Genomic DNA, 20,901 nt, shown 5'->3' with positions numbered 1-20,901 from the left:
ATTTATGGTGTGATGGAAAGGGTCCTGCTAGTACCTGTTCAAAATCACCCAGGTGACATTGGGGTTTCTATGACCTCTTCCAATTAGAGCAGTGTTTCTCATACTGTAGTTTGAGTTATAAACCTTTTTAAAAGGTAAAAGAATTTTTCAGGGATCTTCAAGTGAGAGACACTCTATTAGATAATAAGGTACTTAGGCAAAGACTTGGTTTTGTACCCTTTACAGTTTCTTGAGATTTTTATGGGCGTAGCTATTTGATTTTGAAAAACAAACTATCAAGTGAATTCTAGACTATTCAGTCTCATGACCTGGAATTGTTGTTAATGTAACATAATATTTAAAATACAGGAACCGTTTTCTTTAAATTTTGGGGGGCGATTGGGTGGCTCATTTGGCTAAGCATCCAACTCTTGATTTGGCTCAGGTCATGATCTCAGGGTCCCAAGATTGAGCCCTGAGCTCAGCCCAGCTCTCACTCGTGGGGCGTCTGCTTGGGATTCTCTCCTTCTCTCCCTCCCAGTTCTGGGCATTTTCTCTCTCAAATAAATCTTTAAAAACAATTAAAAGATAATTAAATTTTCATTTACTCTGAAATATCAGTTAATTCTAAGTGATTGCTCATGAATCTTTAGAAATGGTGTAAGTATATGTACTACTGGTACTTCTGTAAAGAAAGGTTAGATTGAATTTCAGTTGTGCTTTTCATAGTGGGTTATTGCCAAGACTGAAGTCATACTGTGTAGTAAAAATACCATTTTTCTAGGTTAGTAGGATAGTAAAGCTTTTGTGAGCTGTGATAAGTTAAGCAGACATGCAAGGGGGAGATTGTGGCTTAGAGCAGGATTAGTGGAACATAACTAATGAGGAAACAGTATTAGATGTGTCTCCCACTAAAGGATTGGTTTAAGGACAGATCGTTGGAATCTGATGATGCTGGTAATAACTAACATTTGACTACTTATTACACCCAGGCATTGTGCTGAGCAATTTACAGTGCTGTTCTCACAGTAACCCCATCTGGCAGTAAATATTCTTACGCATATTTTACAGATGAGGGCATTAAGGTTTACTGAGGTGAAGTTGCACACCCAAGGTGTGGCAGAGTCTGTGTTCAAACCCAGGTTGTCTTATACTTTGGAGCCCGTGATATTAGAGCAAATCTTTTTTTTTTTTTTTAAGATTTTGTTTATTTATTTGTCAGAGAGAGAGAGAGAGAGCAAGCACAGGCAGACAGAGTGGCAGGCAGAGGCAGAGGGAGAAGCAGGCTCCCCGCCGAGCAAGGAGCCCGATGCGGGACTCGATCCCAGGACGCTGGGATCATGACCTGAGCCGAAGGCAGCTGCTCAACCAACTGAGCCACCCAGGCGTCCCTAGAGCAAATCTTTTAAAAGATTTGGAAGGGGGAAGGAACTCATTAGCCAGGTTAGAGTCACTTCTCTAAACCATACTAATTTTAACCTTGGTTAGAGCCTGTACCATCATGTAAAGTACAGTGACTTGTCAGTTTAAAAAATTAGGTCATTATGAGGAAGTACATACAACAGATGTTAACTGGTTCTGAGAATTTGTAATGCATTCTTCAGTTCTAATAAGTGTATTCTTTTTTTTTTTTTTTTAAGATTTTATTTATTCATTTTGACAGGGAGACACAGCAAGAGAGGGAACATAAGCAGGGGGAGTGGGAGAGGAAGAAGCAGGCTTCCCAATGAACAGGGAGCCTGATGTGGAGCTCGATCCCAGGACCCTGGGATCGTGACCTGGGCCAAAGGCAGATGCTTAATGACTGAGCCATGCAGATGCCCCTAATAAGTGTATTCTTTTTTTTTTTTTTTAAGGTTTTTAAAAATTTATTTATTTGAACGGCAAAGATCACAAGTAGGCAGAGAGGCAGGCAGAGAGAGAGAGGGAGAAGTAGGCTCCCTGCCAAGCAGAGAGCCCGATGTGGGCGGCATCCCTAAGTGTATTCTTAAATAGCGGCCCCTCCCTCCTTTTAATGCCTTAACACACACACACACACACACACACACACACACACACACGCGCGCGCGCGCGCGCGCGCGCGCGCAAGTGCGCAAGAACAAGCATTCCCTGCATAGAGTATATCAAAAGTTTACCTAGGTTCCCTTGGGCAACTTTTTAAAGACTTTATAGTTCTGTAGCACTGCCTATTCACTATCAGATGGTATTGGCTTTTGTGGATAATGGCTGACTGTGGATTAATTGCTTTTGCAAGATCTTTAAACTATACCTTTTAAGGGTGCCTGGGTGGGTTAAGCCTCTGCCTTAGGTCATGATCAGGTCCTGGGTCCTGGGATCAAGGCCTGCATCGGGCTCTTTGCTCAGTAGGGGCCTGCTTCCCCCCCACCCCCAGCCCCTCGCCTGCCTCTCTGCCTACTTATGATCTCTCTGTCAAATAAATAAATAAAATCTTTTAAAAAAATAAACTATACCTTTTAATATCTTGATAATCCTGTTTTAGTTGACAGTTTGTTCAATGAGCTGTGGAACTAGATATGTACCTGAAATACCTAGGCTTGGCACTAAATGATCTGACAGTTGAAATTGTTAATATTGACTTGGTCTGTATCCTTTTGGACTGTGCAGTCTAAGAAGATTAACTGTGGAAAGGCACAAACTAAAAGGGGGAACAATTGTTACTAAAATCCTGAAGGCTGTCCTCATAGAACTAGAGAGTTCCTTACCAAATTCCAGAATGTTAGGGCCTAAAACTTGAAAGATAATTTTGGACAAGTGAAGTCAGGTGTACAACTTGAATTTCCATTTTTTACATGTAAGCGTATTAGTGCTAGGCCATGATAATTTATGGAAGACTGGAGTGTTTGAGGTACATGACTAAATGCTGAAGACTAATGGAATAGTCTTCAATTTATGATGAAATATTTCAAGAACTAATGTCTCTTCTGTAAACTGCACCTTTGTACCAAGGTCAGAAGGGACCCTTAATTCAGTGTGTCATTTGATCTGACCTAGAGGAGGGCTCATCTAAAATAAGTTTAAATCAGTACTTTTTAATTTTCAGGTTTTATTCTGGGAAATTGGTTGAGTATTTAGTCAAGTTCCATATTACACAAATTGCCTTTACTTTTTCTACCCTGTAAGAAAAAGCCAGTTGGCTTGTATTTATTTTGCTGATATGTGTCTTGGCCATTATAGGGACTGCAAGACAAAACTTTGTCCATGCTTGTGGAATATATAATGTGTCATATCTGTTTGGACTTTTTGTTTTTCATTTGTGTGAGAGGCAGTAGTAATGCTAAAACATCTATGGAGTAGGAAGTACGACACGAAGGTCAGACACTTTTTAAGTGCCTTTGTAAGTAACTTAGAATGTGGCACCTTCACTAATCATCATTCACTTATATGTAGTCCCCTATACATACAAATCATATTTGAAAGCCATATGTAACCTTTAAGATTTATCTTTTAAAAAAAAGCTTCACATCATACTTCCATCTGAATATATATAATTAAGGAAAGTTCCTTTGTTAAATATAGCACAGATACTTGGGCATTTAGTTTGTGCTTATTTTATTGATAAAATGATGGAAAAGACAGTGAAGATCTTATTCTTACAGAACTTTCTTTTTAGAGGAGCAAGCAAGAATAAGCAAGAAAAATATCAGATACTGATGTGATTATGCAGACAATTAAAAAACATGGTGATATCACAGAGTGAGTGAGTGAATGGCTGCTTAAGGTTGGCAAAGAAGGCTTCCCTGAAGAGGTGAAATGTAATCTGGAGTATAAGGAGGAGCTGATTTGGGGTGATTTGGGGGTGATGAAGGCATTTAAAGCAGGGAACAGCCTGTACGCCTAATGGTAAAAATATACTTGGTATATTTTCTTTTGGTCAATTACCAAAAGAAGATTTAACTATACATTCGTGCTTTTGTTTAAAAAAAAATTATAATGAAATATTTCAAGGAAAACTTCTTGACAGAAATCTCCTTATACATATTTTGTGTTTTCCAGCACTTCTTATGCATTTGGGTTGGGGGCTGATACTTTTAAACTGGAACTTTCATCAGACATCCTGGAATTCACTTCTCTGTTTCCCATATTTCTATCATCATGAATGACTGCTCTGACAAAGACTGTGTCACCTTCAGCTAACAGATTTTTCCCCCCATTATTGTTTTTTTAATTCACCAAAAGAAAAGCTACCTTTGACAGTAAGCTAGTCATGGTACATAACAGGAGACCTATTTCTCACCTTGTGTTTGGCAGTTAAGAAATTGAATGTTTCCAGTCTTAATTCATTTAGAGTCATCTGTCCACTGATCAAGTGCCTTGTGGCTCTGAGTAATTATTGACTGAAAGAACTCAGCATTGGGAACTTGGAATCAGTCAGATGACCAAATGCAGGCGTGTTCTTTTTAGTTGGAATTTAAGGAATAGGTTGTTTCTTAGCTTTTTAGAATATTTATCACGCATTGAAATATTTTCATGGATTTTGTTCCGTAAGATCCAGTTCATTCTAGGATTTTTGCAGAAAACATATTCCATAAAATTTACACTTGCACCAGACAGGTATACCCTAAGAATCATTCACTCATAAATGCTTGTTGAATATCTGTGCTTTACTTGTTTCTAAGAAGTACAAAAACCAAAAAGACGGTCCCTGTTTTCTAACAGCCCATGGGGTGAGGGAGCAGATAGGCAAACTCTTCTAATACTTTATTGAATTTAATTTCTAGGTGTACCTTCCTCCTTCTCTCCCCATCAAATAAATCTTATGGGCAGTCTCAAGTCTTCCTTTATGTCTTCTCCTTCCCCTACCTTAATAATTTGGTTGAATCAGGTGATGAGAAAAATTACTTGTGTTTATAAATTTGTTTTTAATTTACTAAAGGTGATATATAGTAAATGCCAAGATATTGTATCTTACATTGTTGTTTCTACTGATTAAATACATAACACCTAATACGGACAAACTATAAAGTTTATGCATCTCAGGCTCCTATAGTAAAAACTGATTCTTTTTATAGTCAGAGTAGATTGTGGGGACAGAAGGTCTCAGGAAGAAAATGCATGTTTAAATTCCATGCTTCTCAGATGACCCTTGGAGCCCCACAGTCTGAAAATAGCCAGTTTCCATGCTGTTAAAATAATCTGGCTCTGGTAACTGTTTCATCTCCAATTTCATTACCACCCAAACTTTTGTGTCTTTCAGCTGGTAGCTATAAATTGGATTAGGTGAACAACTTTGTTAAACTAGATAAACAATGGCATAAAAAAACGGAATACAGAAAATGAAAATAGGGCAGAATTGAGGAACATGACATCTGGCATATCATCAAAATAATAGCGGTGCAAAAGGATTAAGATATTTCTTTAAGAATGATGACAGTAATGCAGTAATACAGATAATGATGGCAGAAGTGGCTTATTGTCAAAACCTTGCAACCCTAAGTAGGAATTTTTTCTTTTTTTTTTTTTTACTTTGTCTCCTTGAAAGGTGATGTTTATGTGGTGATGGGGGTGGGATGGAAGGATAACGTGTACTGAAAGAATCAGAATTGTGTTAGGTAATCAGAAAACATCTGAAGATGAGTCAAAGGCAGGTAGACCAGAAAAAAGTGATAAGCAGAGGAGATTGGCAGAGGTCCCTAAAGTATTTGGGGTGGAAGAGATGCCTATTTTATGTTGGTGGTTAAGGACAGATATAGGAATTCATTTGTGAGAGAACAACAAAGTCTGAATTTCAGATATAATTTTAAATATTTTGGGATGCCTGTGTGGCTCAGTCAGTTAAGTGTCTGTCTTCACCTCAGGCCATGATCTCAGGGTCCTGGGATCAAGTCCCATATTAGGCTCCTTGTTCAGCAGGGAGTCTGCTCCTCCCTCTGCCTGCTGCTTCCCCTGCTTGTGCTCTGTCTCTGACAGATAAATAAGTAAATCTTTTAAAAATATATAAATATTTTACTTTTCTGATTATGCAAATAATATATTTGCTTTTTAAAGATGATACTAAAAAGTATTTTAAGAAAACAAACTAATATCACCATAATTCCACATGCAGAGACAAAATTTACTGTTTTTTAATGTCTGTATGTGATGTATGGTTTCCCCTTAGCACATTACATTATTAGTTATTATTATTAATTATGCTTTAACAAAATATTTAAAAGCTTTAGTGCCAAGTATACCTCTGGATGCCAGGGTTTTTTCTTTTGTTTTGCTATAATTTTGTTACAGTATTATAACATTTTGATGAACATACCTTCCATACAAATTCTTTGTTTCCATCTGACTTATTTTCATAAGGATAGATTCCTAGAAGTGGAATTAATAGATGTGAAATCATAAATACGGAGGCTAGTATGTGTTGCCAGATTGCTTTCCAAAAAGATTATTCTGTATTATTCTCTACTCCAGCCTGAGGGTTCATTTCTCTGTACCCTCACACATCTTTGAATATAGCTTGGCCTGCTTGTTCGTTCGTTCTTTCTTTCCTCTCTCTCTCTTTCTTTCAGTGTACAGGAAACTGAATTAAATGTTAAAAGATGTACATAAGATGGATTTCTACTTGTATTTTTACCCTCTGCTTTGTTTTTGAAATCTGCTTTCTTAAAAAGTCTAGAGTACACAGTGTTTTTCACCTTGCCTTTTCTTGATTGTTTTTTCTCCCAATATTCCAATCACTTTTATTTTACCAATTGATTCTTTGAGGCAAAAATTAGTCTGAAGGAGCAGTTCACACAGGTGGATAAGAACTTGTCAAACATTGTGATTTTAGCTAAATGACGTCACATGGTCCTTCATCTGTACACTGTCTTGAGATTCTTGCCAGTTCTGGACATGAATCAATGACTATACCAGTGTAAGAAAATCACTTCTATTCTTTGCTTTATCTTCACCAAAATGTTCTATGGGATTCTTTCACCGTTCACATTTCTAAACTTCCATATAGGTACACTTTTCACAACAGAGCTGTTTTATTCCCTAGCTTTTAACAAGGCTGATAAACACATTTCTAAACTTCCATATAGGTACACTTTTCACAACAGAGCTGTTTTATTCCCTAGCTTTTAACAAGGCTGATAGTGTCACATTCCCTCGCCAAGTTGCACTGTGCATGATGTGCCCCCTTTTGTTTCATATTCCTTCTTCTGAAAGAATTTAGTAGTTTTGTGGATTTCAGCATTTTTTCAGCTATTTCTTTCACAGAAGTTTTTAAAAATAGAAACAGAACAAAGCAAAAAACCCCTACTATAGTTTTACATAGCTTATAGTTTCTAAACTATAGAAAAAGCAATCTTAAGTAAGAATGAAATGTTTTACTTTAAAAGAGACCTTACATTTGTGTGTATGTAGTAGAAGGGTAAAAGGATAAAATGAATATCATACTTCTGGAATTCTGCTTCCAAAATTTGATAGCAAGATAGCTTTAGTTTTTAGAGAACAGCTTGGTATGGAAAAGCACACTCTCTCCTATAATTTTAAAATTCTGTGGCTTAATTTAGGGCATGAGTTTTTTAAAAGATAAGGAAGAATAGTTTTTAAAAAATTATTCTTTTGATAGTTTCAGCCCTCAGCCTTTCCTTTAAATTTCCCTTCATGTCTTTGGAAAAAGGATGAATATTTTTAGTATACTGTCCTGGCACAAATCCTCCTTCGAGGCTCAGATTTTTTTCAGCAGTGACTAAAGCAGTGCAGTGCAGTTTCTTCCAAGTTCTGCATTTCATCTCCTCTTCCGTGGCACCTCCTCCCCCTCTGCAGCTGCTTTGTTGGCAAAGCCCAGATCCTTTGATAGATCCCAATCCCATCATGACCCTTCAAAAGCAGGATTTAACCCAGCTTACCTTTTAGCCTTTCTTATAGCCTAATTCTTATATTAAACATCTGTGTGACAACTGCATACTAGTTAGGAATTACTTATAACTTCCTCTCTGTATACCATACAGCTCTACCTATGTTTTTCATACCAGTGGTTAGAGTCATTGAAGAAGTTGCGTATTGTTTTTAGGCCTTCAGCTAATGTTCGGATACCTACTCCATATTTTCAAAGAAACTGATGTCATTTCATAAGTTGCTTATTATGCAACTTAAAATATAAACACTGTATACAGTTATCAAAAGAAAATTTTGAAGTTGTCTTCAATTTAGGAAACAAGGCTGTTACGAGTCCTTTGATTTATATACTCACCAGCAATCAGTGTAGTTTCTAATTTGTGTGTGCAACTACTAAGTTGTTTCCCACTATGTGTTCAAAACAGAGTTCTATTATGTTCTCAACTCTGCTGTGTGAATTGGCTATTGACTGGTTTGCAGCCTTGGAAAAGATACTGTTCTCAAGTCAATTCGGAAAAAAATAGGCAGCCTTACAGATGGCATCTCCTGCTAGCCTTCCATTGCATTTGTTACATGTTTGGTCGTATCTGCTGTTGGTTGGTTTTTCTGCTTCCTCAAAGTCTCACTTTCAGTTGAGTGCTTCAGTCTGGGTGAAGGGTGGCCGCACTGGAAGTATTTCCCTTGGCCTATTCCCAGGGAACACCAATTGTGAGTCTCTTTAGGCGAAAGGCTCATCATTTTGTATTTAAAATGCAAGTACTTTAGTATCTGTGCTTCAGATTAATTGAATACATATCTCTTCCGGTTTTATCTTGTTTTCATTCAGATTTCTGTAGGCTAAAATTTCATTTATTAGAAGATCAAATTTATTTTAATTAAGCTTTCTAAAAAATAAAAATTACCTTTTAGTGTAAGAAAAGCTAAGAATCCAAAGGAATGAAAGATGATTAATGAAGACAAACTGGACAAAATTTGATTGATTCATATTTAGGATTCTAATTCAGTTGAGGACTGAAGATATTTACTTTAGCAAAATATGTGTGTGTACATACATGTGTGTGTTTATCCCACACATATATAGTAAAAAAAAATAATAGTATTGGGGTGCCTGGGTGGCACCCCAATTTGAGCATCCTACTCTTGATTTCATCTCAGCTCATGATCTTGGGGGTGAGATTGAGCCCTGAGTCCCTGCTCGGCAGGGAGTCTGCTTGAGATTCTCTCACTCTGTGCTTCCCACTGCTCGTAAGTGCATGTGCATGCGCTCTGTCCCTCTCGATTAATAAATAAATCTAAAAAATAAAAGAAAGAATGTTTTTCTTTGGTAAGAATGTTAAGTAGCCCATGTACTTCTGTAATTAATGCACCCAAACTATTAAGCTATTTTTCTTCTTTTCCCTTTCCTAAGCCTGCCTTCATCCCATAATAATAAACCCCCTAACTAAGTATGTCAGTGAACTCTGAGAACTTTTGAACAGGCATGGTTGCTGTAAGTTCAGCATTTATAAACTAAAAATCTATTCTGGATGTGATGACCATCAGGAATTTAGTAAACCAGATTAAGTTGCCAGATCATGTTTGAGTAGTGAACTAAAAACCATAAAATTAGACCGAAGAGAAAAAACCAAAAACTAAAGCTTATGATAGAAAAGGGAGGTGTGCGATTTCAAGGGAAAGGATAAGATGAATTATACTCAATAAATTTTGATTGCGCCAGACACCGTTCTAGGTGCTGGGTGGTGATATAAGGCTAGAAGACAGATGGGCAAAATTTGTGCCCTAAAGGTGTGCTGAGACATGTATGGTTACTGCAGTTGTGTGTGTGTCTGCATGTGTGCACTGAGACATATTTAAGTTGCAACAGTTGTAATAAATACTCTGTTAGAGCCAGGTGATGTGGGAGTGCATAAAGGGCACCTAATCCAGCCTGAAAAGGCCAAGAACCTGCATCTTAATAGACAACAAGGAGTCCTCAGGCAGGTGTGGATAGGGCATTCTAAAGAGTACAGCAGAGAAGTAAAGAAATGAGAGAATATGTGTACATTTGGGTGTAGCAGTTTTCTCTTAGGGTGTACGTAGGCTAATGGAATCTGAGGTGAGGAGCAGGGAGCGGCAGCTTTGTTCATCAGGGGCCTTATTTTGCCTCATTCTGATTTTAACCGAGCTCATGTCTTGATCTGGTTTGCCCAAACTAAATGTGTCCCATAGACTGGAGAAAAAAACTGCGTGTTTAGGTTGAAAGAGTTAATGATATTTCTAATATTGTGGAGGTTGTTTTCTAGTTTGGAGATTAACGATTTAAGTGTTAAATTTTAAAGGACAGTGAAACCATTCTTTTCCTGTGAAAGTCTCAAAGTGTTCTACAAATGATAACTCATTACACTAGGTGTTTTAACACTTAGCCTCACACTGCATTTGATCATTCACATATAAACACGTGGCATTAAGCTGTCAGCATTGAGCAGGTACAAAATGATAACAAAATGACAATGGTAGAAGAGAGGAGAATGCATATAAAACTGCAGTTGGAGAATGGTGTCTGGAGCAGAGCCAAAATAAGATAGATCTCTATTCTGTGACTTTCTGCACTCACTTTCCCTGTAGGAAACCTTGTTTTCCAAAGTGTAGTGCAAGAACCAGCAGCATCAGCGTCATCTGGGAATTTGGAAATGCCGAGTCTCAGGCCCCAACCCCAGACCTACTGAATCAGAGTCTGCAGTTTAATAAGGTCCTCACGTGATTCCTGTTAACTTTAGAGTTTGAGAAGTACCATTCTAAAGAATAAATCGAAGGGTTTGCAAAGTTCTTTAGTTAACTGAGCCTTCTGGCTTTACTATTGCAGTCTTAGGACAGTAAGTTTTTTTTTGAAAATGGAGATTCAGATTACTATTATTGTATTTTCTTTTTCCAAGTAGGTGGATAAAGGTTAGAAGTGCAGATTTTGGAGTTAGATTGCCTGGATTCAAATCCTGGCTCTGCCACTTGTACATAACTCGTACATAATTTTTTTCATTCATTGAGGGCAACTACAATGAGCAAAGGCATACCCCACCACCCCACTGATCTGTGGTAGACCTGTAATTGAGTTGCATATAAGCCTTTGTTGTGTGTTACGGGACGGGAGAGTTTGTTTTTGACAATATTTATTGGATTCATGGTTTCTTGATCTTAACCAAACCATCCGTTATTGAAAAGAAGGCAGCGTTTGGGAAACTTTTCAACTTTAGTAAGGAAGTGTTCTTACTAATGAATAATAGATTTTTCAGCTTCACTGTAAAAAAAAGTGTATGAGTAGATTTAAAAGTGATGGTGGGGGTTAGGGAAGGAAGAAACGAAACAAGATGGGATAGGGAGGGAAACAAACCATAAGAGACTCTTAATCTCAGCAGACAAACTGAGGGTTGCTGGGGGTTGGGGAGGTAGGGACAGGGTGGCTGGGTTATGGACATTGGGGAGGGTATGTGCTATGGTGAGTGCTATGAAATGTGTAAGCCCGGCGATTCATAAACCTGTACCCCTGGAGCAAATAATACATTATATGTTAATAAAAAATTTTTTTTAAAGTGATGGCAAATCTCATTAAATGATAACCTACTAAGAAATAGTAGGAACACTTTACTAACAGAGCTTAAAGATTTTTACCAGTGCTCTGATCTTGTTTTCTACAGGGGGCAGCTGGAATTTTATGCTATGTGGGAGCCTATGTCTTTATCACTTATGATGACTATGACCACTTCTTTGAAGATGTGTATACTCTCATCCCTGCAGTAGTGATCATAGCTGTAGGAGCCCTGCTTTTCATTATTGGCCTAATTGGCTGCTGCGCCACAATCCGAGAAAGCCGCTGTGGACTTGCCACGGTAAGTTAGCACTTTACTGACTGTGTGTGTCATCATGGTATGTGGGAACATTTTGTTTGTATTACTGGCTTGAATCGAGCATGAAACTCCGTAGACTCTTTGGCTCTTATGATTGAAACAGAATTAGCACTTGTCTTCTAGCAGTTATCTCAGGTAACTGTTTTTATATCAAGACTATTTAGAGCAGTTTGTATTTAACTTTGACACTGTTTTCTTCCTTACAGTTTGTCATCATCCTACTCTTGGTTTTTGTCACAGAAGTTGTTGTAGTGGTTTTGGGATACGTTTACAGAGCAAAGGTATGTTGTCTACTGTAACTCGTATGTTTTAAAAGGCAGCTTAAGTGTTTCAAGTGAAATAGAACAAATTCATTTTATCACAATAAACATGTTCTTTTGCCTTACTTCAGTTTAGTCACTGCTTTTAATATCTAAAGTTCATTAGAAATTGCACAGAGAACAGATTGGTGGTTGCCATTTGTGGAAGGTTGGGTAAAATGGGTGGAGGGACAAAAGGTACAAGCTTCCAGTTATAAACATAAGTCAGTCATGGGAATATAATGTACAGCATGGCAACTAAAGTCAGTAATACTGTAATGCATGTCTGAAAGTTGTAAGGGAGTAGATCTTTTTTTTTTTTTAAGATTTTATTTATTTATTTGACAGACAGAGATCACAAGTACGCAGAGAGGCAGGCAGAGAGAGAGGAAGGGAAGCAGGCTCCCCAGTGAGCTGAGAGCCCGATGTGGGGCTCGATCCCAGGACCGTGGGATCATGACCTGAGCCAAAGGCAGAGGCTTTAACCCACTGAGCCAACCAGGCGCCCCTAAGGGAGTAGATCTTTAAAGTTCTCTTATCACAATGAAGAAATCTTATATATGGTGAAAGAATTAATTAGACTTATTATGGTGATAATTTTGCCATATAAAAAGTTTAAACCATGCTGAAACTAATATAATGTTAGATGTCAGTTTTGCCTTCATTTTGTGTGTGTGTGTGTGTGTTTAAGAAAACAAAATGCATTTAGTAAACCCAAGTCCAGTTTCCGGGCTTAATAAAGAATACATACCAGAGAACTGAGCTTTTGTTTTATGTTTAAGAATACTGCAGCAGGGGCGCTTGGGTGGCCCAGTCATTAAGTGTCTGCCTTTGGCTCAGGTCATTATCCTAGGATCCTGGGATTGAGTCCCACATCAGGCTCTCTGTTCAGCAGGGTGCCTGCTTCTCTCTCCCTCTGCCCCTCCCCCTGCTTGTGCGCTCTTTCTCAAATAAGTAAGGAAAAGGAACTCTTTTTAAAAAAAGAATACTGCAACATTTCATGCTCTTTCTGAACACTTCTTTCCACTGAAGATACCTATGTAGGCATCTAAGATTATGTTTAAATGTGGTTTCTGATCTCAGGAAGTCTCCTGAAAGCTTACTTATTTCAGTTTTTATGTATTTTTCTACCACAGTAATTTTTTTCTGTAATGTATTGTGTGCTGTGTAATTTGGGGTCTTGTGAGAAGCACATGCAAAAATGGAATTCAGTGTACATGGATTCTGTTAGAGGAAGGTTCTGTGAGAGAACATGGGGAAGTAACCAGGGCTGGCTGTGAGCTATCAGGCCTGATGCAAGTGTACTCCCGAGTAGTTGTTAGTGTAATTATGTAGTTAATTAGATACTAAGTTTATGAAAAAAACGAGTACACAAAAAAAATTGGGGGTGCCTGGGTGGCTCAGTGGGTTAAGCCTCTGCCTTCAGCTCGGGTCGTGGTCTCAGGGTCCTGGGATCGAGCCCCATGTCGGGCTCTCTGCTCAGCGGGGAGTCTGCTTCCCCCTCTCTCTCTGCCTGCTTGTGATCTCTCTCTCTGTTAAATAAATCTTAAAAAAAAAAAAAAAAGAAAATTGAACAATTTGAAGAGACTTGGTAAAAACAAGTGGTCACTAAAACATTTTTGATCAAATCAGATATGGGTATGATCACTCTATAGCTTTAGGGGAAATTTATTAATATTTAATAGATTCTACACTTTGATTTTGTTGCAATGTTTCAACAGTTTAAAGAACTGGAAGTACTGTCAATATACTAAGGATGTGATTTGTGCAGAACAAATGATATAGTGTTCTAATCAGTGAATCTTATACAAAGACAAGACAGGCTTGCATCATAAGATCAGTGTGAAGTATACATTTCTGTGCTTTAAGCTAAATGAAAATGTTTACTTTTTTAAAAGCCTGTGATTTTTATGGACTTTCTCAGTTTACCAACCAAGTACTCCTTACCATGGGAGGCTTCTCCATTTGTTAAATACAGTATAACTGCCTTTGCCACTGATTTTTACATGTGAGGTAATAATGAAAAGCACAAGATATTCTTTGGATTGAGAGAGTATGTGAAAGTCAATTTAGGTCATGATTAGGTCCTTTATTCCACAAATATTTGTTAGGAATGGTTTTAGAACTTTGTCAAAATCATAGATAGGCTGCTTGGATTTCAAACTATATTTGACAAATATATGTATATGGGTACCCATATATATACCCAGCTCACCCAGTTGACCTTTGAACAACACAGGGGTTTTGTATGTATAAATTAATATATGACATAAATCTCTGGAACTCAAAGAATAGAGATCAGCCAAAGGGTTTTCCTACTGTCCCATATATTCTCAACCCAAGATATGCTAGAGAATTTTCAGCTATCAGCTACACTACATTTCAGCTGTCTGCTGAAGGAAGGATTCATTTTAAAATTTGATTCATCCAGGCCCACTTTTAACCTCAGGCTATTTCATGTGGTTGATTTGTTCATGAAGAATTTCCAGCTAACCGTTAACTAAACTTTATAGGCACACCCTAGTGACTGTTCCACATGGGGGAGATGTTACAGCCCTTTGTAAAATCCTTCTGGAGCTTAAATTAGAGGCTGTTGTAATATCTGATCATAATTCACTTTCCTCATTTGAGGCAGCATAATAGAAGCATTAAACCAACAAGCAAATGATTTCTGAACAAGATAGTTTTCTCTCTTTTCCCCTTGTTGGATTCTGCTACAGTGTATCTTCAAAAGATCTAGAATGGGGACTCCGAATTTCTTTAGGGTGAGGCAGTCATCTTTGACTGTCCAGCAGTGGCAAGGTGTTATGATAATAGATGAATTGGGTGATGGATTGAATAAAAAAAATTGTCAAGGCGTCTGGTCTTATTTAATATAACAAAGTGTTCTGCTGTTCTAATTTGTGAGTATTTAACTTTCTTTACCTCAGAATGAGCTGCAGATGAATAGTTGGTCAGCTGAGAAGTTTGTTCAGATTTCCTCAGCCCATAAATGCCATGTATGAGAGGACTACATATAAGTTTTCTGCTTTCTGTTTTAGAAGAACTAAAGGACTTTCAAAGAACTAATGAGGACTTCATTTTCCTTTGCCTCTTTAAAAAATATGCCTTGGTTCTGGACTTAGAAAAAGATAATTGTTAGTTCAGATCCTACCATCTATGCCCGTCCGGAAGAGCAAAGGGTCCCTCCAACTTGAACACCAAGAGAGCCGTTGCCAGCCACTCTCTTCTTGTCCCTTTCCTCTTTCTTAGTCACTTCCTCTTTTCTTTCACCTTTGTTTCTATTTTGCCTGTTTTTGCTCTCTACCTACAGTACCATTTAAGGCTAAACAATCTGCCTTAAATTAATTAATTGGAGTATAACTTTAAAGCTATGATAAAGACATAGTAGAAGTATTCCTAATGTAATTTACAGTTTTAAATCAAAGGCATAATATGCCAGTTTAATATTCAGACCATTGATACATAAGGCACCAGGGCAGCTGTGCCCCCAAAAAGGAATGCATCGGATTATACCCCTACTGGTTATCAACTTTATAGTTGTATCACATAACTGGTATAATTACTAAGTAGGTCTAATCATCTTAGAAGGGTAAGGAGAATCTGGTACAAGCAAATTTTACTAAATGACACTTTCTTGCCACTTTAGTGATTGACAGCAATAAGTTAAGTTTATTTCCTGTCTCCTCATTCACACATTGAACTGCACTTTTTTCATAAAAGGCCACTTTTAAGAACTGATTTTTTTTTTAAAGATTTTATTAATTTGACAGAGATCACAAGTAGGCAGAGAGGCAGGCAGAGAGAGAGAGAGAGGAGGAAGCAGGCTCCCTGCTGAGCAGAGAGCCTGATGTGGGGCTCAATCCCACATTTCTAAACTTCCATATAGGTACACTTTTCACAACAGAGCTGTTTTATTCCCTAGCTTTTAACAAGGCTGATAAACACATTTCTAAACTTCCATATAGGTACACTTTTCACAACAGAGCTGTTTTATTCCCTAGCTTTTAACAAGGCTGATAGTGTCACATTCCCTCGCCAAGTTGCACTGTGCATGATGTGCCCCCTTTTGTTTCATATTCCTTCTTCTGAAAGAATTTAGTAGTTTTGTGGATTTCAGCATTTTTTCAGCTATTTCTTTCACAGAAGTTTTTAAAAATAGAAACAGAACAAAGCAAAAAACCCCTACTATAGTTTTACATAGCTTATAGTTTCTAAACTATAGAAAAAGCAATCTTAAGTAAGAATGAAATGTTTTACTTTAAAAGAGACCTTACATTTGTGTGTATGTAGTAGAAGGGTAAAAGGATAAAATGAATATCATACTTCTGGAATTCTGCTTCCAAAATTTGATAGCAAGATAGCTTTAGTTTTTAGAGAACAGCTTGGTATGGAAAAGCACACTCTCTCCTATAATTTTAAAATTCTGTGGCTTAATTTAGGGCATGAGTTTTTTAAAAGATAAGGAAGAATAGTTTTTAAAAAATTATTCTTTTGATAGTTTCAGCCCTCAGCCTTTCCTTTAAATTTCCCTTCATGTCTTTGGAAAAAGGATGAATATTTTTAGTATACTGTCCTGGCACAAATCCTCCTTCGAGGCTCAGATTTTTTTCAGCAGTGACTAAAGCAGTGCAGTGCAGTTTCTTCCAAGTTCTGCATTTCATCTCCTCTTCCGTGGCACCTCCTCCCCCTCTGCAGCTGCTTTGTTGGCAAAGCCCAGATCCTTTGATAGATCCCAATCCCATCATGACCCTTCAAAAGCAGGATTTAACCCAGCTTACCTTTTAGCCTTTCTTATAGCCTAATTCTTATATTAAACATCTGTGTGACAACTGCATACTAGTTAGGAATTACTTATAACTTCCTCTCTGTATACCATACAGCTCTACCTATGTTTTTCATACCAGTGGTTAGAGTCATTGAAGAAGTTGCGTATTGTTTTTAGGCCTTCAGCTAATGTTCGGATACCTACTCCATATTTTCAAAGAAACTGATGTCATTTCATAAGTTGCTTATTATGCAACTTAAAATATAAACACTGTATACAGTTATCAAAAGAAAATTTTGAAGTTGTCTTCAATTTAGGAAACAAGGCTGTTACGAGTCCTTTGATTTATATACTCACCAGCAATCAGTGTAGTTTCTAATTTGTGTGTGCAACTACTAAGTTGTTTCCCACTATGTGTTCAAAACAGAGTTCTATTATGTTCTCAACTCTGCTGTGTGAATTGGCTATTGACTGGTTTGCAGCCTTGGAAAAGATACTGTTCTCAAGTCAATTCGGAAAAAAATAGGCAGCCTTACAGATGGCATCTCCTGCTAGCCTTCCATTGCATTTGTTACATGTTTGGTCGTATCTGCTGTTGGTTGGTTTTTCTGCTTCCTCAAAGTCTCACTTTCAGTTGAGTGCTTCAGTCTGGGTGAAGGGTGGCCGCACTGGAAGTATTTCCCTTGGCCTATTCCCAGGGAACACCAATTGTGAGTCTCTTTAGGCGAAAGGCTCATCATTTTGTATTTAAAATGCAAGTACTTTAGTATCTGTGCTTCAGATTAATTGAATACATATCTCTTCCGGTTTTATCTTGTTTTCATTCAGATTTCTGTAGGCTAAAATTTCATTTATTAGAAGATCAAATTTATTTTAATTAAGCTTTCTAAAAAATAAAAATTACCTTTTAGTGTAAGAAAAGCTAAGAATCCAAAGGAATGAAAGATGATTAATGAAGACAAACTGGACAAAATTTGATTGATTCATATTTAGGATTCTAATTCAGTTGAGGACTGAAGATATTTACTTTAGCAAAATATGTGTGTGTACATACATGTGTGTGTTTATCCCACACATATATAGTAAAAAAAAATAATAGTATTGGGGTGCCTGGGTGGCACCCCAATTTGAGCATCCTACTCTTGATTTCATCTCAGCTCATGATCTTGGGGGTGAGATTGAGCCCTGAGTCCCTGCTCGGCAGGGAGTCTGCTTGAGATTCTCTCACTCTGTGCTTCCCACTGCTCGTAAGTGCATGTGCATGCGCTCTGTCCCTCTCGATTAATAAATAAATCTAAAAAATAAAAGAAAGAATGTTTTTCTTTGGTAAGAATGTTAAGTAGCCCATGTACTTCTGTAATTAATGCACCCAAACTATTAAGCTATTTTTCTTCTTTTCCCTTTCCTAAGCCTGCCTTCATCCCATAATAATAAACCCCCTAACTAAGTATGTCAGTGAACTCTGAGAACTTTTGAACAGGCATGGTTGCTGTAAGTTCAGCATTTATAAACTAAAAATCTATTCTGGATGTGATGACCATCAGGAATTTAGTAAACCAGATTAAGTTGCCAGATCATGTTTGAGTAGTGAACTAAAAACCATAAAATTAGACCGAAGAGAAAAAACCAAAAACTAAAGCTTATGATAGAAAAGGGAGGTGTGCGATTTCAAGGGAAAGGATAAGATGAATTATACTCAATAAATTTTGATTGCGCCAGACACCGTTCTAGGTGCTGGGTGGTGATATAAGGCTAGAAGACAGATGGGCAAAATTTGTGCCCTAAAGGTGTGCTGAGACATGTATGGTTACTGCAGTTGTGTGTGTGTCTGCATGTGTGCACTGAGACATATTTAAGTTGCAACAGTTGTAATAAATACTCTGTTAGAGCCAGGTGATGTGGGAGTGCATAAAGGGCACCTAATCCAGCCTGAAAAGGCCAAGAACCTGCATCTTAATAGACAACAAGGAGTCCTCAGGCAGGTGTGGATAGGGCATTCTAAAGAGTACAGCAGAGAAGTAAAGAAATGAGAGAATATGTGTACATTTGGGTGTAGCAGTTTTCTCTTAGGGTGTACGTAGGCTAATGGAATCTGAGGTGAGGAGCAGGGAGCGGCAGCTTTGTTCATCAGGGGCCTTATTTTGCCTCATTCTGATTTTAACCGAGCTCATGTCTTGATCTGGTTTGCCCAAACTAAATGTGTCCCATAGACTGGAGAAAAAAACTGCGTGTTTAGGTTGAAAGAGTTAATGATATTTCTAATATTGTGGAGGTTGTTTTCTAGTTTGGAGATTAACGATTTAAGTGTTAAATTTTAAAGGACAGTGAAACCATTCTTTTCCTGTGAAAGTCTCAAAGTGTTCTACAAATGATAACTCATTACACTAGGTGTTTTAACACTTAGCCTCACACTGCATTTGATCATTCACATATAAACACGTGGCATTAAGCTGTCAGCATTGAGCAGGTACAAAATGATAACAAAATGACAATGGTAGAAGAGAGGAGAATGCATATAAAACTGCAGTTGGAGAATGGTGTCTGGAGCAGAGCCAAAATAAGATAGATCTCTATTCTGTGACTTTCTGCACTCACTTTCCCTGTAGGAAACCTTGTTTTCCAAAGTGTAGTGCAAGAACCAGCAGCATCAGCGTCATCTGGGAATTTGGAAATGCCGAGTCTCAGGCCCCAACCCCAGACCTACTGAATCAGAGTCTGCAGTTTAATAAGGTCCTCACGTGATTCCTGTTAACTTTAGAGTTTGAGAAGTACCATTCTAAAGAATAAATCGAAGGGTTTGCAAAGTTCTTTAGTTAACTGAGCCTTCTGGCTTTACTATTGCAGTCTTAGGACAGTAAGTTTTTTTTTGAAAATGGAGATTCAGATTACTATTATTGTATTTTCTTTTTCCAAGTAGGTGGATAAAGGTTAGAAGTGCAGATTTTGGAGTTAGATTGCCTGGATTCAAATCCTGGCTCTGCCACTTGTACATAACTCGTACATAATTTTTTTCATTCATTGAGGGCAACTACAATGAGCAAAGGCATACCCCACCACCCCACTGATCTGTGGTAGACCTGTAATTGAGTTGCATATAAGCCTTTGTTGTGTGTTACGGGACGGGAGAGTTTGTTTTTGACAATATTTATTGGATTCATGGTTTCTTGATCTTAACCAAACCATCCGTTATTGAAAAGAAGGCAGCGTTTGGGAAACTTTTCAACTTTAGTAAGGAAGTGTTCTTACTAATGAATAATAGATTTTTCAGCTTCACTGTAAAAAAAAGTGTATGAGTAGATTTAAAAGTGATGGTGGGGGTTAGGGAAGGAAGAAACGAAACAAGATGGGATAGGGAGGGAAACAAACCATAAGAGACTCTTAATCTCAGCAGACAAACTGAGGGTTGCTGGGGGTTGGGGAGGTAGGGACAGGGTGGCTGGGTTATGGACATTGGGGAGGGTATGTGCTATGGTGAGTGCTATGAAATGTGTAAGCCCGGCGATTCATAAACCTGTACCCCTGGAGCAAATAATACATTATATGTTAATAAAAAATTTTTTTTAAAGTGATGGCAAATCTCATTAAATGATAACCTACTAAGAAATAGTAGGAACACTTTACTAACAGAGCTTAAAGATTTTTACCAGTGCTCTGATCTTGTTTTCTACAGGGGGCAGCTGGAATTTTATGCTATGTGGGAGCCTATGTCTTTATCACTTATGATGACTATGACCACTTCTTTGAAGATGTGTATACTCTCATCCCTGCAGTAGTGATCATAGCTGTAGGAGCCCTGCTTTTCATTATTGGCCTAATTGGCTGCTGCGCCACAATCCGAGAAAGCCGCTGTGGACTTGCCACGGTAAGTTAGCACTTTACTGACTGTGTGTGTCATCATGGTATGTGGGAACATTTTGTTTGTATTACTGGCTTGAATCGAGCATGAAACTCCGTAGACTCTTTGGCTCTTATGATTGAAACAGAATTAGCACTTGTCTTCTAGCAGTTATCTCAGGTAACTGTTTTTATATCAAGACTATTTAGAGCAGTTTGTATTTAACTTTGACACTGTTTTCTTCCTTACAGTTTGTCATCATCCTACTCTTGGTTTTTGTCACAGAAGTTGTTGTAGTGGTTTTGG

The 20,901-nt window shown here is 37.8% G+C and overlaps 1 protein-coding gene across 2 annotated transcripts in view; it reads left to right on the top strand.

Moving 5' to 3' along the window:
- The window catches only part of LOC111153379 (tetraspanin 3), a 34,323-nt gene that overhangs the window by 1,489 nt on the left and 11,933 nt on the right, over positions 1 to 20,901 (top strand). The window contains exons 2-3 of one of the 2 annotated variants that reach the window (XM_022512373.1): positions 11,484 to 11,675; positions 11,900 to 11,974. In XM_022512373.1, coding sequence (XP_022368081.1) covers positions 11,484 to 11,675; positions 11,900 to 11,974 — 267 coding nt within the window. The remainder of the gene's footprint in view (positions 1 to 11,483; positions 11,676 to 11,899; positions 11,975 to 20,901) is intronic. The other variant, XM_022512374.1, reaches the window with a different exon arrangement.

Source organism: Enhydra lutris, unplaced genomic scaffold (genome assembly GCF_002288905.1).
Source record: "Enhydra lutris kenyoni isolate GAN:26980312 unplaced genomic scaffold, ASM228890v2 scaffoldscaffold31, whole genome shotgun sequence".
Taxonomy (NCBI): Eukaryota; Metazoa; Chordata; class Mammalia; order Carnivora; family Mustelidae; genus Enhydra; species Enhydra lutris.
The sequence above is the reverse complement of the archived record's forward strand: the minus strand, read 5'-3'. Positions and strand labels throughout refer to the sequence as shown.